The following is an 18,182-nucleotide window of genomic DNA, read 5'->3' as shown; positions in this document are numbered from 1 at the left end:
AAAGAGGGAAAAATATTCATTTGTCAAGTACTGAGGAGCTAACATTTTTACAAAAACAAAAATACAAACCAATATGAATATGCTTTTTGAAAAGAAAGATGCTAATGAAATTTAAATGTAAAATATTCAGATTACAGTTGTACAATTTTCTCCTGGTCTCATTTATAGCTATAGATATGCTAAAAAGATATATACAGGGGCTTCCCTGGTGGCGCAGTGGTTGGGAGTGCGCCTGACGATGCAGGGGACATGGGTTCGTGCCCCGGTCCAGGAAGATCCCACATGCCGCGGAGCGGCTGGGCTCGTGAGCCATGGCCGCTGAGCCTGTGCGTCCGGAGCCTGTGCTCCGCAACGGGAGGGGCCACAACAGTGAGACGCCCGCGTACCGCAAAAAAAAAAAAAAAAAAAAATACACATTCTACCGTATGTGAAGTCAATAGAACATCAAAATAAGATATCTAATGAAGATATAAGAAAATTGCCTAACATGTATTTAGATTATAAATAATTCAAGAAATATTTATGATGTTTGATGTTTAATATTTGTGATTTCAGGGACCACCTGGAAAGGATGGCCTGCCAGGACACCCTGGGCAACGTGGAGAGACTGTAAGTGACCCAGTCTTCTGATTCAAATTTTCTGTCTCAAGCAGTTCATCATTTCACAGAAAGATACTTTATTATTAACAAGTCAATTATCAGGTTAAGGACAATGGTGAAATTAATTCCATTTAATCTTTTAAAAATATATTTGCAATACATAAATAGACCTATGTTTGTATCTAAACATTTAAATAAATATACTTGAGGACATGGATGTTACTTGATTTTCCTTGTTTTCAATAACAACACTTTAGGGATAAGCTGATGGAAAAGACCTCATTGTCTTTTGGATACCTCCACAAGGTTGTCAGCCTTGACCCTTTCACATAAGTCTTTGTTACAGATATATTCCACCCTACCCTTTCACCTTTCCACTCTCTAAAGGAGACACATTACAATAAACTGCAGATAATATACTCTTCTATCCAGAATTAAGGGATGAAATATTTCCTGCTATTGGAACTGTAAGGCTGTAATTGGTCTAGAACTATGTCAAATGCATTCTCTCCTCTCAAGTAGGAAAATGGAAATGGAAAAAAATGTAACTTAAATGATGGGGAATATAACATTAAATACACTCTCTGAATAACTTATGTGTATAACAGAGGTAGACAACGGGGAAACTGGCAGCTCAACTGTGGTTTAAGAATCCTGGCGGTTTTGTTTATTTATTCTGCCACTGTTAACAAAACTTTGTATCTGACTGTTGCAGTGGGATGGTAGTCTAATAAGAAATCACCATGGATTAGCATGTTTCCTTGGAATCAATTCTTGGCTCCTAACATTGATTAATTTTATCCAGATTTCTTAAGGAAACCACAACACAGACTACCTTTGACTGTGTGGCTCAAAATTATCTTAGGGTATTCTGCCAGCATGAACACATATTTGGGGTTCAATAGAAATACTGGATAACAGATTTGAAAACATGATGATTTTCTACATAGGATAAACAATCTGGCAGCAGCAGCCAATTCCTGTTTTGCTCACCAAGTGACAATTCTTAGTGTAATGACTTTTTAGTTTTAGTCAGATTGTAAACTTCAAAGTCTTGGATTACCGAAGCAAAATCAAGAATGATTTTAGTGAGACCAAAGAGTAAAATTGTTTGGGTTTCCTATTGGGAAAGACATCTCCATGATGAGCAAGAAATAAACTCTCTAAAGGATAATCCACATTCAAATTTGCAAACGCATTCTCATTCAAATATTGCAGTCAATCATTTTTAACTAAGTCATGGTATAGCTTCTTGGGAATACCTCTCAAATATTTCCAAAATGTCTTTTGAGGAAGGGGTACCTAGAGAATTATCATTATAAAATCCCTTTTGACTTTAATTTAATCAAGAGCTTCTGCTTCTATCCAAAGTAACCATATTATATATAACCTTTAAAGTTAAAGTGGAAAACTAGCATATTAACTAACGTTTCTAGGATGGATATTCTCATCTAGTAGTTTTTTGTAAACAACAACTAGAATTTTGTCTGGAAAATTGTATTCCTGATTTCAAATCCACTTTAAGAACAGTAGTGAGTCACCCTATCACCAGGAACCTTTCTTTCTCACCTTGTTCTGTGTTGACTGTGATTCAAAAGATTATCTTGTCCAAGAGTCAGGATCTAGGGCATCTATATTTTGATATATCTGTTTCCTTTTTTTAAAGAAGAAAGTATTTTATTATATTTGAGATTTGTTCCCATTCAGAAATCCTTGAATTGAAGGTTCATTCTGACATCTTACAATTTAAAGCTTTTTAAGACCACTAGGAATAATTAGAGATAGTCTTTATTATACTGAAACAACCCACGTTTGTCTCAGAAACACAGTGCCAAATCATGCTTTGACTGTAGAGGTGATCAGAATAGGAGTTCCATTTTTATTACTCATGTCTCAAATTAACTTCTGTTTTTCGGGATTTTGAAAAACATAATTTAACTTATTATCCTAAAATTAAATGGCAAGGAAAGTCTTATTACATGACAGTATTAGAATAATCGCACTCCATTCTGATCTATAAAAGTTTTCTTGCACATAGTTCATCTGTAAGATCCTCAGTGTCAGATTTATAAGATACTTGCAAAACTCTGAATGTTTTGAATGAGCAGGCGTATGGTCAATGCTGTTTTCCAGCTCCTTCCAAATCTGTTTCTCACTCAGAGGTACTAGCACCCTCTTAGAACATATGAATACAAGTCTGGGTGGCAAATTTTTCACAGAATTTCCTCAGTTAAGCATTTATTTTTAATCAGTTAATTTTCATAATTAATTATTATTGTGATCAATTTCATCTGCTATTCTTGCTCTCACAGTTACTAAGGAAAAAACTTTATAAGACTAATTTTTTTAAAGTCCTGATTGCACTTACAGCTTTATGTCAAACTTTGTGATTAGAAATTGGGCAAAAGGTGATCCAGACAGAGGGAACAGATTATGCAACCATGTGGTGCATGGTTGTTTAGGGAAAGTTGAGATTGTGTAGACTTGGTAATGGATATTTCATGACATATGCTTAGCAATGAGTTGAATAGATTTGCTTTTGTGGCATGATAACAAGTGGACAGGTGAGTGAACCTGACTTGAAAAACTGTAGTGGTCAAGGAAAGTGGCGAGTATAGTTCAAATAAGACAGGTCTGTCTACTCAACAAGAGAGAAGAAGCTGTATTTGCGAGTTTCTGAGATGACATGGTAGGATTAAATGACTGAGCTTGAGGACCTGAGGAAAGTCTGGGATCTGAAGTCACTTTGTTAATAAAGGGAGAGAACAGAGGTGGAAAATCAAAGGAGAGGATTCATTTAGTGAGAACAATTTTGAGAATGTTAAGCTGAGGAAAAAACATAAGAAGGCATTGATAACAATTGTGATCATGGAAGTTATTGAGATCATCTAAGGAGTAGCTAGGATGTGGGACTACATGCTGTAAACAAATGATAAGAGTAACAGCACTAAGAGCTGTTAGCTCTCAGTGAAAAAGAAAAAAAAAATTATGTATATATATGCTTACATATGTGGGTACAAATTTCCACACCATTAAGTTCCTGAAAAGTTAAAATTAAGCAGTCAAGCTAAGTAAATGCTATAATATATTTCCCTTGAATTGATTCACTTTGCTGTTGTTATTGATAACTCAAATGGAAACCTGATGGTCTTAAGAATTAATGTATTTTTTAACAGATCTTTATTGGAGTATAATTGCTTCACAATACTGTGTTAGTTTCTGCTGTACACCAAAGTAAATCAGCTATATGCATACATATGTCTCCACATCCCCTCCCTCTTGAGCCTCCCTATCCCACCTCTCTAGGTCATCGCAAAGCACCGAGCTGATCTCCCTGTGCTATGCTGCTGCTTCCCGCATGTCGATGCTACTCTCACTTCGCCCCAGCTTCTCCCCTCACCCCGTGTTCTCAAGTTCAAAAAAAAAAGAATTAATGTACTTTAAAAATAGGAGAAATTTGTTTTCTTTCCCCATGGCATCAATTAAAATAATTACAGATTCTTTTCCTGCTTTTAAGTTTTGTTTTTATAAATAATGTAATCACAATTATCTGGAAGTTCATGATACAAGTGTGGGGCTAGTTTCTGCTCTTTGCTTTCTAACTTTCTTATTTCCAATCTGATGTTATAATGAATAAAACTTTTGCAAATACTATTTGCTTTAATTCAATTCTTTGGCAGGTTTGTCAGTATTTTGAATCTTTATCCAACTGTTAAGTGTCAATTAACTCACATGAGAAGGAAATTTGCTAATCATAATACAGTCATGCAGAATGAATAACCCAGGAGTCTAGAGAAATATAGACACCAGAATATATGCCCAAAGGCCTTGTTTAGTGAGTACATGCGCTCACATCTACTGGATTTTATTCTAATGACTGCATTATATGCAAGGTACATTTGTAAGTATATTCTTTTGGGTTTTAAGAAAGAACACTGATAAAATGTTGAAATAATGACAAAGCATGCAAAGCTTTCTTTTTATAAATTTATTTTTATATCTTGTTTATTTTATGAGATTGTTGGAATGCAGGAAAGAGAAATGCATGAATATCACAGACTGTAGATTTATCTCTGTATAAAGAACCAGTGGAGTGTTTCAAAGAATGTCTAAATCCTCATTTATTTCATCTGTAAACGTTTCTCGATTAAAATTTCTATGTTGTCTGACTCAGTGAAAGAGGGCTAAGAACACATTTTTGCTCCAGCTTCATCCCATTTTCTTGTTTTCTTTTTTAAGCTTATTGAAAGTAATCATAGGACTACAGTGTACAATAGTGAAGATGTTAAGTTTTCAATATAAAAAGAACTGGAATGTAATAATTCATAGGCATTTAAAAATAAGTATTTTTATCCAAAAGATGACTTTCTTTTAATGTGAATTATTCAACTGTCTCAGAGAATTTTAATTTATGCTTTGTGTCCTGGATAGCTTTTATAGATTATTTTTTTTACCTTAGGGGTTTCAAGGCAAGACCGGCCCTCCTGGGCCAGGGGGTGTTGTTGGACCACAGGTACGTTCCATTTACTTTATTTTCCTAACAAGATTTATTTTCTTGTTTATATTTTCACCTTTGCTAAGTTGTGTAAAATTTGCTCATTTTATTGTGAAAAGTTTTTAATTGAAATTTATGTATTTTTATATTTTGGATGGCATTTAAATATATAATTTGCCTGCATCAAATGAACTTCAGCAAACCATCAGTTAGCTAAAGCGATTTTTCAATTGCCTGAATGAATAAAAGAAAAGAATAAAATAAATGACATTAAGTCAGAAAGTTCACAATGAAGGTGACACGAAAGCCTGATCATGGCATCATCTGCTAAAAACATCACATAATTTTTAAATAGATTGGCCATAATCTTTTTGGGGATTTCAAATTATAAAATGACTTTAGTTTTCTAAGTATAAATTAGATTTAGAGGTATAATATATTAGAAATATAAAGCTTCTAACACAATTCTTCTAAAATGTTAATTTTTGCATTATATTACATGTTTCTTAAAATTTCTGTCTTCATAACAATGATTTCCATCGATGATAAAATATTAGTGTGTAATCTTTGAGTATATAGAAATAATGGCAAAGACAAGTAGCTTTTTCAAGGGAGGTGGCAGAAAGAATCTCAAAACTTGATGCAGTATCCTGAATTATAGTATTAACTACTTATAGAAAATAATTCACAGGGATAGAAAACAATGTTTTTATTCTGGCGTAGCCTATTGAATGGACACGACACATCTAGTTTACTCAGCTGGAATTTTATCCCTGCTAATAACAAATTATAGCAAAAGAGCAGTTGATTGAGTGTTTTAATTATTTAATTGCTTTAAGTAGTCTTTCCTCAGCCTACAATTAGCTCTTAATACTTTGTAACTCAATCACACACCACACACACAGAGAGAAACGAAAACTGTGTCTTCTTTCTAGGAATATGTGTGATAGAAGCAAAAACGAAGAGTTCTTGGATTGGTTGATCCCTTTTATTTCAGAGATCACTTTGAGCCAAGGGAATTTCTGTTTGCTACTTTATAAAGAAGAAAACAGTGTGCATGATGCTCTTTTTGCAGATTTCTGTGTGTGTGCTGAGCCTTCCTTTTAACTGCTTATCAGTTTTAATTTTTAAAAAACCCTCTAAATAATTGTTTTCTTCTTTATTCCAAACAACTTCACAGCAATTTTCTGTGGAAAAATCTAACTGAAAGAATCATTCCTATTATGTTATTTATCTCTGAACAGAAATAGAATTAGGGCCCCAACTAGAATGTAAACATCTTGGGGCTTAACTGAACATTTCAGGTCCTCACGATTTTGAAAAGTCATCTCTGCCTAATGCAGACATCCGGTTTCTGAGCCCCGTGTTCTTTTTTGTCTCCCTACTTTAAGGCATAAAAATAACACGTGTGTTATTGAATATGCATCTTCATTGGATTATTTTTCTTTATTGGTCCTTTTAAGAAAGAAAATTCTATAGCCTATTTCAAATGTAACCGTATTTTCATGTTAGGAAGTGAAAGGAAGTGATTTAATAGGAGCAATATTGATTGCAATACTTGATACTCCTTTTTTTGTGCGGTCATGTGAATCACCACTCATTTTTGTCTCAGTGGTGATAGCCATTAAATTAGGATCAGTTCTACATTCCTTACTATTGAAATTCTGATCAGATGTTTAAGGAAACATTCCTATGGGAAGAAATGTTTATGCATTAATGATAAGTTTGGGACCTTCAGCAATACATAATTAAAGGAATTTAAACCTAGAAATGTACACTCAAATTCGGGATAGATGTGTTTTTTATCCAAGACCAAAAAGTAAGAATCTGTTGCATTTTTAGAAAAATAACAGAATGATATTCCATAAGCAACTTCAGTAACACATTCCACTGTTTAACAATCTTAGCATCTGGAAACTTTCCCTTTATATATGTTTAAACTTAAATCCTTCATTTTGTTTTTCTCTAAGTGGAGATAGAGAGCAACTGGTCACCATTCTCTATTTACACTTGAAATAGCACCACGAACCAGCACCACTCAGGGGACACATAAGTGACCTGACATTTTTCACTTTGGCATTTGCAGCAGTTTAAGGCAGTGGGCTATTTGTTATAGTCTTTGGCCGAAAGGAACTGCCAACCCAAACTCATGATCTTCAGGGTCCCCCTGCCACATTGTCTAGACTTTGTCAAATGAACGTAGATTAACAATTGGAAGGTCTCCAATCATGGAAATTCCAAGGAGGACCACTTTGGTTGTTTGGGTTCCAGGGGACCTGAGCTTATTATCAAGCAGTGATTAATTGAGTAGTGGTACCAGTGCCTCTTTTGCTCCTAAACTCATTTGACACCTAATATAAAAAGAGGGGAGGGTATGAAATTATAGTGAAAAAACAGTTTTTAACAATACTTGGCCTCACTCTGAAACAATCTGGTATTAAATAAAGAAAACAGCTCTTTGAATTTATCTATATATTTCCCTATACACTCAGATTTTAATAAAGATTACACATAATCTTTCAGACTTCTACCAGGTAATTTACTTTCACTGCTTTATATGCAGTTTTGTAGGACATCATGAAAATAATTGAAAATGATAAAACTTTGTGAAAGGGAGTGATATTTGTTTTGGGTTTGTGTTATCTTTGCCAAAAATAAAAGAGCAATCTAATGAAGTTTATTTATCCAATTTAGGGACCAACTGGTGAGACTGGTCCCATAGGTGAACGTGGACATCCTGGTCCTCCTGGCCCTCCTGGGGAGCAAGGTCTTCCCGGTGCTGCAGGAAAAGAAGGTGCAAAGGTACACCATGCTCAAGGAATTTTCTTGGCTGAAAATATTCATTTACTTTTTACTGTAGCTTCTCATTACTTGTCCATAGATTCTCTAAATGCTGGTGTAGTATTTAAATGAATGTCAGAAAGATATGTCAGTAAAATATTCAGTTTATTGTATCTCAAGGCATGACTGGACAATATACAAGAACAGTTAGTTCTATTGACCATAAAACCATCCATTTATATACACTCAACTGTGAATAGTAGCTCATTTTAATGTATATGACATTCCACACAATACTCTCATCATTAAACGGTATTCAGGCTTTACTCACAATAGTTTAGAGGTAATTACAATTTTGTTTCTGGAAACATGTAGAGTTTACTCTCTATGATGGATGTTTATTATGTTCTTTAGGGTGACCCAGGTCCTCAAGGTGTCTCAGGGAAAGATGGACCAGCAGGACTACGTGGTTTCCCAGGTGAAAGAGGACTTTCTGGAGCTCAGGTATAATTAACATATTAATGAAATATGTGAATAAAATTGCTTATTAGAAGCATTTTTTTAGGTCTCAACTAAATAAAGATTCATGAGTAATTAAAGGGAAATATGTAAGCATATGCATTGGTTGTCATAATACATATAGCAATATACATTAGTGTCTGGAAACACTTCCTAATATTCTCATTTTGTCAATCATACATCTCCTCCTATTTATATTCAATTCACATCAATTCATTATCTTTGCTTTTCACTTTTCCCAGGGTGCACCTGGACTGAAAGGAGGAGAAGGTCCCCAGGGCCCACCAGGTCCAGTTGTAAGTATGATTATAATAAATAGCCATGCTATCCATGATTGCAAATTACAGCTCTTCTTTCATTACTCTCATGCTGTGATCCCACAGTGTGTGGAAGAGAAAATAAACACATGTCAATCAAATCAGTCAGTCAATGCCTGGTTTCTACCAGTTGCATGCTCTGATGAGTGCAGAAACAAAAGAGTTTAGCTGATTGAAAATATTTATTTTACCACTGCTGTCAGGAGGTAAAAGGAGCTATCTTGCTTCTTACAATACCTGAGGAAATAAATCATACTTTGTCTGATTCTGAGTACTTGATGAAACTTGAATTTTATCAATGCTCATTTAAAAAATCCCATAAGTGTGAAAGGCATATATCCATTTTGTATATTATCTAGATTGCTTTATTTAGTCAATGTAACCTTATGAAATAATTGGTGAATGAGTAAATATCAGATTTTTGAGATACATATAACCCCCCAGAAAGCATTAGAATGCAGCCTTAATTTTTTTCCATTAATTTACCTTCATTCTTAGCTGTACCGTGTGAAGTTACCAATAAGAGCCAAACTACCAATTTTAGCGGTTTCTTCTCATTCTCCATTTTATTTCTCCAATCTAAAAAGCTGAAAGTTACCTTAACTTGCATCTCAACTTCTTTATATAACATATTGAAGTCATACTAGTTCCATCTCCAAAATGTTCCTTTAATTTGTCCCCTTTTCTTCATTTCCACTACCACCACATTTGTTCAGACTCTTTCCTTTCCCTCTTTGCTTAATAGTGTCTTATCTCCTTGACTCTCTTTCTTACCCTCTTCTGTTAGTTTTGCCCACTGATTGTAGAATTATAGCTTAATACACAACCTTAACTCTTCCATTGCTTTGCTTATACATATCTCATGGTTCCACGCTGTCTTTGGAAACCAAACTCCTTATAAGTTTCTTCAAAATTTGATCCCAATCACTATAGTCTATTTTATTTTTCTCAAGGCCTACATTCTAATTCTACCCAATTTAATGCACTGAATTTCTTGCTTATCATACTACCACAATCTTTATACTTTGCAGAGAATATAGTTTATACTATTCTTCTTCCAGGAAACCCCATTTTTCCTTTCTCTATTTGAAAAAATCCTACTCATCCGTAGAGATCAAGCTTAAATGTTAAAATCTCTATAAGGTCATCTTTGGACAATTTGCTTCCATTTCATATATTAGTGAAATTTCTCTGCTCTTTGTGCTCTTTGTTATGATTCGCATTTTAGAAATTGCATTGGAATATATTTGGTTGTCTGTCTCTTTCATTAGACTGTGAGTTCCTTATGTTACTTTGGTTATATTCACAGTACAGTGCTGTCAATATAATCATTCCATATTTACCTATTTAAATTTATCATACATCCTGATACTGGAGTAAAGTGTATATAGCATAAATAATACTGAGAACACAGCAATATAATCTTTGGCAGATTGATTAACATTATATTTAATCTGTAGATCATACAAATGTCATTACAATGATTATGGTCGGTATGGATATCTGATAAGGATTTTTTAAAAAGAAAAGTAAGACTTTTCAATAACTATATTTGATATTCATAAAATTATATAGAACATTTTAAGATATCCAGATAAGTTAGTGGTGGTAGCATGAGTAGGAAAAAATAGTTGAATAAGACAGAAGTGCTTATTTGAGCATAGATAGAATCTTCAAAATTTTCAGTGCAATGCAATCTATTTATCCAGAACTTCATGTTCTAAAGTGAATTTTATTTTGGAATATGGATGCATTTTTTGAGATCAATAGTTATTGCATCTGTGAAACCTGAATCATGAGCACAACATTTAAATTGTTTAAAGTAATTTTTTAGGACCCAAGCAAACAATGTTATCTGAGGTCTTTGGACAGTTGAAATCAATATATTTGTAGGGTACATAATATGCCCAGGAGATAGAGATATACTTTAATAGAATATTACTCAACAATTATCCAGTTACATGTGAAAGAACATAGTAAATATGATCAAAAAGATCTAATATTTATTCATTTAGCATCAAGAACCACTTATTTGGCAATTACTACTTACTTCCCTGTATACAATTAAGCTCCACAGAAGACATACCTCTAAAAGATTTAAAATAAGGGAAACAATTTTGAAAAGAAACACACCAAAGACCAAATAGCACTATAAGACAGTCAGTGATTAAATGCCTAATGATATACAAACAACAATTATTAATTACTCAAGGGCAGGGGAAGAGAAGAGAAATCAGTAAAAGGGTCATGCAGGAGGTGGCCCTTGAACTTGGCTTCAAAGAGTATAGAGGATTACAAAATCATTAAGATCTAGAGAATGATACTAGGAAAGGGATAAGGTGTTTAGGGAACATCTGGTCTAACCAAAGTGTGACACCTTGGGAGAGGGACTAAAGTGTGATGAATTCTTGCTAGGACCCAGGTACTCTGCTATGTATTTACATAATATAATGCTAAAGCAGAAATATAATGTGCCATATGATTATTGAAGCTCTAAAATGCCACGTTGAAGTAATTTGAAGATTTGAAGTTTTTGGAGTAAATGGAGTAAAAAAAAATTAAAGTTTTTTGGAGCAAACAAATTTAATAAAGTTTTAGGGAAAAAGTTATCATTAGTGTGTAATACATAGCAGAGATGGGAGAGACTCATTGAACATAAAAGTTCAGTGATCAATGTCATAATATGAGTGAGCCAATGATAGTACAGTGGGAAGTCAAAGGCCAGTGCAGATGGAACAAACACTAGGAAGGCAGGATAGTAGGATTTATTACTAAGATTGGATATGGGCAGTGAGGAAAGATGAAAACTGAATGATGACTTCAAGCTTGTGTCCTTGGGGGAATGATAATTTAGTGATGCCTGGTCAGTTTTACCTGGTCAGAAACGATGACAAACACAAAACACTCTCACACGAAAGCTCAAAGCCTCTTAGTAGTCACAAAAGATTTTAAAATGCTTTTATACTTTGCTGATAGAAATGCTCCACAGATGCTGACTGTGAGTTTATTTATTTGGAATTAGAATTTATTCTTACAATAAATTAACATACACAATTCAATAGGCATCAACCAATTAAAATTCTTCCTCAAAGTTGTTGGAAAAGGAACCACTAAAAAGAAAGAGATCATCCACATTTATTAGTTCTTTATGCTATTACTCTAATTGCTGTAAAATATAACAGAGGTTCATGATGATGACTCCCACTTCATAGCAAGTGCTAAACAAGCCTCAGTTTACTCCAGTTAAAGCAATTACATGCATGTGAAATTTGATTTTGAAATTTTTTAATTCCAAATTACCACGATTAAAACAAAAGTTGTTGATTTTCTAGATGTAAACTATAATTTATTCAGAAAATTTGCTCATGTTAATTCTCATTTTTTGAGGTTAAAGACTTAGGGGGATTATCTTGCAACTGAGAGTATAAACAAAGAATAAGAAGTGCTGACTTCTTTGGCAAGAAAGATAACATGTTCCATTTTGCAATGTTGATCAAAGATGTGACATCGAAATATCAGAGGAAAATATCTGGTCAGATGGGGAGAGACAATGAAATTGTAATGCATAAGGATAAAGGTGTAAGAGTATCCTGTAGAACTCCTGAGTCTGTATCAATCTCATATTAACTTTACCTTAGGGATATTGACCAAGTATTGGTAAGTGCAGGACTAAAATTCACAGGAACAGAGAGAGATAGAGATTCAGCCCATATGCATACTAAGGAAAAAATATCAAAGTGATGAGTTCTCTAAGGAAAAAATGTAAAGAAAGATGTGGATGGTAAAGGAAGTAGAAAAGGGAAAGGAAATTATTAAGAGTATTTATTCTTTCAACTCATGCTAAGAACTTTATAATTGTTATCTTATTTGATTCTTGCAACCTGGCCCAGTAGATATTATCTTTCCATTTTTAAAGGCAAGGGATCTGAGACTTAGAGAAGGTAAACAACTTGCCCAAGTTCATAGTCCTTTGAAAACGAAACACCACAGCACATTACATAGACCCATTTCCAGACATGTGTATCTCTTACTCTGTAAACATTGGCCTAACATTCTCTCTCTCTCCCTCTCTCTCTGTCTCTCTCAGTTGCAGTTTTCCAAGTCCTCTTCATCCTTCTCTATTTTGGTGAAAAATTTGTCAAAAGGAAAAGAGTTAGAGGAGCTAATATTACAGCTAACTAGGCTTTAATATTCCTATATGTGCTCTTTATAATCATTCTTAACTTGAATGAATCAAAGACTAAACTGCTTAAACGGATGTACAAGTTGGATCCTTAATGACCATAAATATTTTCCAGTATACTATTGAATCCTTAACTTTTTTCCTTAGAATACAATTCTTAAGGAGAGTAGTTGTGCTGTCTTTCTGGAATACTAGAGAAATAATAAATTCCCTCACTGCATAGGACGTCAATGAACTAAAACTAAAAGCAGGGTTTTTATCAACAGTTCTTGCTCACAGTGAGATTTGTAAAGTGTGTACATGTCACAGCTATGCACGTCAAACACTATACCCTTTCAATATATTCTGGCCCATACAAAGCAAAATGTATTTAATAGTCATCCATCTATACCTGTGTACATGTATACATTTATAAATATATTAAACATCTATTCTTTTTATTCATAATCTATTCAGTTGGAAACATAGGCCAGACTGTTTGTATCACATTGTTATGACAGCCTATAGAAGTGGATTTATTGAACTCTGATAGGTCTAGCTATGATGCCATTGGCTTGTATTTAGAGAAACTATAACGTGTAGAGTTGTATCAACCAAAAGTATCTATTTGAGGATATGGGAGATTTGTATGCAAGGCTCCTATTATGAGTATCCTCAGAAGAAATCTCTTACTAATAATAGCATTAGAAATGTTTGTAGTTTCTTGAGCAGTTAGCTGGTTTTTCTTTTTTTTTCTTTCAACTGTTACGAAAATTAAATTTCTCTTTTTGTTATGGCTTACGGAAATAATGGAGTCAAATTGGGGACACAGTAGAGAAGAAAACTCCTTGCTTTTTGACTGTTTTTGTAATTTTGCGTTCAACTCTATACAAAAAGTACATATAATGTACTTTAATATTATCTTCTTTATTTTATTAGAGTTACTTTTTAAAAATGCTGTACAAGACCCATTGCATTGACTTCATAAACCATCAATGGATCATGACCTGCATTTGGGAAAAGCCTTGGTCTCTAGTATGCATTTTTAGATTACTAATATTTTTAGTCCTATTTTTTGCCAATAAAAAAGTTACTTGCTTCTTTACATTTCTTACCTAACATTTCTTATTTATATTATCTTTTATTTATGTCTTCCCTGTAAGCTGCTGTAAGTTTTTTCTTATGGAAAACTATAATTAAATAAATATCTGAATACACCAATCTATTAAGCTGGAGTTTTATAGATTCATTAAATGGACATTTCCTGCATAGAGCTTATGGTTTACTGAGGATGATGGATGTGGAATAGATAAAATAACATATTAAATAATGAGTAATATATTAAAAGATAGAACAAAGAAGTTGAAGTGTAAACAATGTATTTTCCCTAAAGGAATTAGGTTGGAGTTAAAGATATAAATAAAAATCAATTTGATCTATGAAAAGCAAGTTTTTTGTGGGTTAGACTTAGTCTTGAAGTCTTCATCACTGTTTTAGTCCTCTTAGCAAAGAATTGGTATCTCAATGTCATAGTTCTCTGAAGATCTAGCTACTCGGAATGAATGTATATTGAGAAACAGTTTTTAGTGCTCCTGCTGAAGACAAACAAAATTTATCCCAACAGGATACTGTGACTTTGGGCTTCTAAAATCTGGCAAAAACCAAGCGTTCTCTGTATGCGTGATGATGTACAAAAAAGCTGGTAATAGATGCCCATCAAAGCAGGGCATGTTTTCTCATCTCAGGGGGTTTACTCGCTAAGTGGGTGTCTTGATGCACACACGCAAGGCAGGAAGAAGCAAGGGGCTGAACGGCAAGAGAGGAAGGCAGCACGGCGTTTTTCTCATATGTTGAACACAAACTGAGTAAACATTTTATATTTATGTTAACACAGTATATACAAATATATTATGCAAACGAGTTCTCAGATTGCATTTACCACCTATATTTTCATAAAACAAAATCAAGGAAAATGTATTCCCTGAATAATCTCTCCCTCATATGCTTTTTCTGATAAAAAAAAAAAGTCCCCTCTGGGACTTCCCTGGCAGTCCAGTGGTTAAGACTCCGCGCTGCCAGTGCAGGGGGCATGGATTCGATCTCTGGTGGGGGAACTAACATCCCACATGCCGCCCGGTGTGGCCAAAAGATAAAATAATAATAATAATAATTTTAAAAAATCTCCTCATTGCCAGCAGTTATTTCTCTAAAAATAAGGAGATTTAAAAAAATAAAATAGTGTGCGGGTAAAGGCCCTCTATCCTTACAACCACATTTCTTCCCCGTCCCCAGGAGTAGGAGTTAATATGGAGAATGTATATGGGGAGGGGGCAGGCACATAGCTGCTAAAAGGTAAAAGTCCAAGATTTCACAACTGTGCAACGTATCAGTCTTTATTCCTTTCCTATGACTCCTATTTCATGATTGTCCCCTGATGATTCTCTCTTTTCCTCTTTATGTGCTATTATTTTTTCCTGTTGTTGTCTCTCCCTTAGGATTTTATATGCCCTTCTTATCATAATTCCTATTTCTTCTAATTATTTGTCCACATCCCATTCCAGAGAACCTTCTTTTCACTGGCTTTTTACTTAGTTCTCAAACAAGGAGCTGGAAAAGTTTTTAGAAGGATTATACTTACTAACTGGGTCATATGCTATTCTTTTTAAAATTAAAGCACACTTTCTCTATTGGAATACGGTTAGACCTCAGGGGGCTATTATGACATCCAATCAGGATGAATCATGTAGAGAGATGGTGGTGGGATCAGTGACCGAAGACTGAGATATTGTAGGACTTTAACTTAATCATTCAGAATTTATGTTTTAAACTCTGGTAATGCTTGATATTTTACCTGAATTTTCAGCTTATCTGATCTCAAATACATGTAATCTGCAGAGTGAAAATTACCTCAAACTAGTTTTGCCACAAAGGTCAACTTGGCTTTACAAAGAGAGGAGCAGACTTTTTTCTTTTTTTGCTTTCTACTTGTATAGCTCTGTTCATAAGGACTTGTGTTTATGTTTCTTTTCCTCTCTCTAGTGGGCTGCCTTCTAATTGAAAGCTGATGAGATGATTTCTCTGTTTACCTCTTTCCTTTACTTTACAAATGCTTCTCAGAATATGAAACACCCAGTGAATATAACAGAAAATATTTATCTGGGGTTCTCCTGTGTGTGAAGAGTTAGAGAAATAACCACTATTCTCATTGCTTCAAGGAAATAAACTGATGCTATTGACTTGTGTTTTATTACCATTGCAAGGTTTAGGGAAAAGGGCTGCAGAAGAGGATAAAGCTAACATAAACTTAAAGAGAGGTCACTAATTATAAAAATGTAAATTCCTCTCTTTTAAAAATAAGTAAATGTCCAACCTTCAGTTGAAAATAAGTGACCTATAGTGGTTGCTGTTTAGTATTAAAATAACAGAATACTTCATGATATTACGATTGTTATGATTCCTGTAATTCCATACATACCTTTAGAAAACTTTTAATTTACCTTGTGTCCATTGCTATTTAAATCATACATTGGGGAAATATTTTTACAGATTTTAGCCTCTTTTTCTCTGAGTTCTTTCCAGTTAAGCACTTTTGATGGGTAAAATATTTATCATTGCTATAGAGATGAGTATGTAAACAGTTTAAATTAGGACTAAAAATACTGTTTTGTGGGAAAAGCTCTACTCTTTAACTGTATGGCCTTAGATATACCATACACATTCTGGATCTTAATTTTCTCTCCTATAAAATTTAACTTCTGCAATCATTTGAGATTGCATATCTACTTTTAAAGTATGTAGCTGTTCATGTACAGTACTCCAACATCTGTTGCATTCATATTTTAGGACAGACTTTAGATGTATCAACACAATAATATCAGAAAAAACAGAGGGCAAATTATTTCTGTTCCTATTTTGTTGGCGAGAAAATAGAGCCAAATAGAAGTTAATCAGTTTGTTCAAGATGGGAAAGCTACTGGTTTCAGTGCTGAGAAGGAAAAGATCACACATACAGTTGACACTTTTACGTAGGGCTTGCTATGTGCCAGTAAGTACTCAGAGGGCTGAAGATCAATTTAAAAACAAGCAAAAATTTTACCTTTGTGAGCCTATTATTATCCATTTAACCTATGTTTAAACCCAAACATGTTCATCTTAGATGTAATTGTTCACTTATCTGACAAATATAAAGCCCTCTGTTCTTCACTATAGCCAGTTATAGGACAATGCAATAAATTCTATAACTATAACTGTCTAGCCTTTATGGAAAAAAATGAATCTGCAGTGTGAGCTTCTTAAGGGCTGATGCCTGCCATAATACATTTTGTATTCCCAATCAGTGTCACAAGAGAGTAGTCTCACTATATTTTTGTTAAATATGTTCTCTTTTTAATATCGGGTTTAAATTTTCATTTTTAATGGAATTTCTTCAGTGATTCAATTGGGATTAAAGGATTCATAAGGCTTACTCTTAAAAGTTGACCTGGGAATATTTAAATAAGTTCTGTATGTTGATAACAGCATGTGCTTAATCAGTAGGTATCATCAGAGATTTTCACTTTTCATTTATAGATGTATAAAATAAAATCACTGCAGAGCATGCTGTTATCAAAAATATCTAGACTGTATGAATGTCAGAGAATGACTGTTTGGACAAAGGAGATAAGCATTGCCATTAATTCTTTCAAGTTTTCTCATTTTAGAAAGTGTTCAACCAATGTGAGCTTGTTCTGGTAGAAGTGGTCTTAAATGTCTTCTATTTCCTCTACTTATTAAAATTTAGCATAATATGTGTGAATTATTGTGGTACAAACAACCAGGGAATTTTTTCTTCACCATTTATGAAGTACTCTGTATTGCAGGAAGAAACTTTGTGTGAATCAGGGCGCATGAGCTAGACACTGGGCCTTACGGCCGCCTTTACCTAAAAAGTAAACAAGTCATACAGGAATTAAATTATATTGCATTTGTAAAGTACTTAGCACAATAGTTGTTTAGTAGACTCAATAGTTGGAAAATAATAAATTTTCTTAATATACACATCTGTTTTCTAGTGAACTTCCTCTTTTATCATTCTGGTCTCATAGCTGTCAAGCTCAACACAGTCTAAAATGATATCTTCCTCAGGTAGTCTTTGAAAAGTTGGGGTTTAAATTTAAAACAGGATCAAAGAGAAAGGTTTCATGACCTGACATATCAAAATTGCATCTCTTTTTGTATCATCAATTACAAATAAAATATTTCAGCCCTTAAATTGGATGCTTAGTTTAGATTTGATAACACTAATGGGTAGTAATGCTTTTGTGAGATT

The 18,182-nt window shown here is 33.8% G+C and overlaps 1 protein-coding gene across 4 annotated transcripts in view; it reads left to right on the top strand.

Annotated features, from left to right (window-relative positions):
• COL11A1 (collagen type XI alpha 1 chain) overlaps positions 1–18,182 on the top strand; it is a 199,622-nt gene that overhangs the window by 127,050 nt on the left and 54,390 nt on the right. For all 4 annotated transcript variants that reach the window (XM_079934210.1, XM_079934208.1, XM_079934211.1 and 1 more), the window contains 5 exons: positions 556–609; positions 5,060–5,113; positions 7,790–7,897; positions 8,291–8,380; positions 8,638–8,691. In XM_079934210.1, the coding sequence (XP_079790336.1) occupies positions 556–609; positions 5,060–5,113; positions 7,790–7,897; positions 8,291–8,380; positions 8,638–8,691 (360 nt within the window). The remainder of the gene's footprint in view (positions 1–555; positions 610–5,059; positions 5,114–7,789; positions 7,898–8,290; positions 8,381–8,637; positions 8,692–18,182) is intronic.

This window comes from Stenella coeruleoalba (assembly GCF_951394435.1).
Source record: "Stenella coeruleoalba genome assembly, chromosome: 1".
Taxonomy (NCBI): Eukaryota; Metazoa; Chordata; class Mammalia; order Artiodactyla; family Delphinidae; genus Stenella; species Stenella coeruleoalba.
Note: the sequence above shows the minus strand (reverse complement) of the source record. Positions and strands in the feature narration are given on the sequence as shown.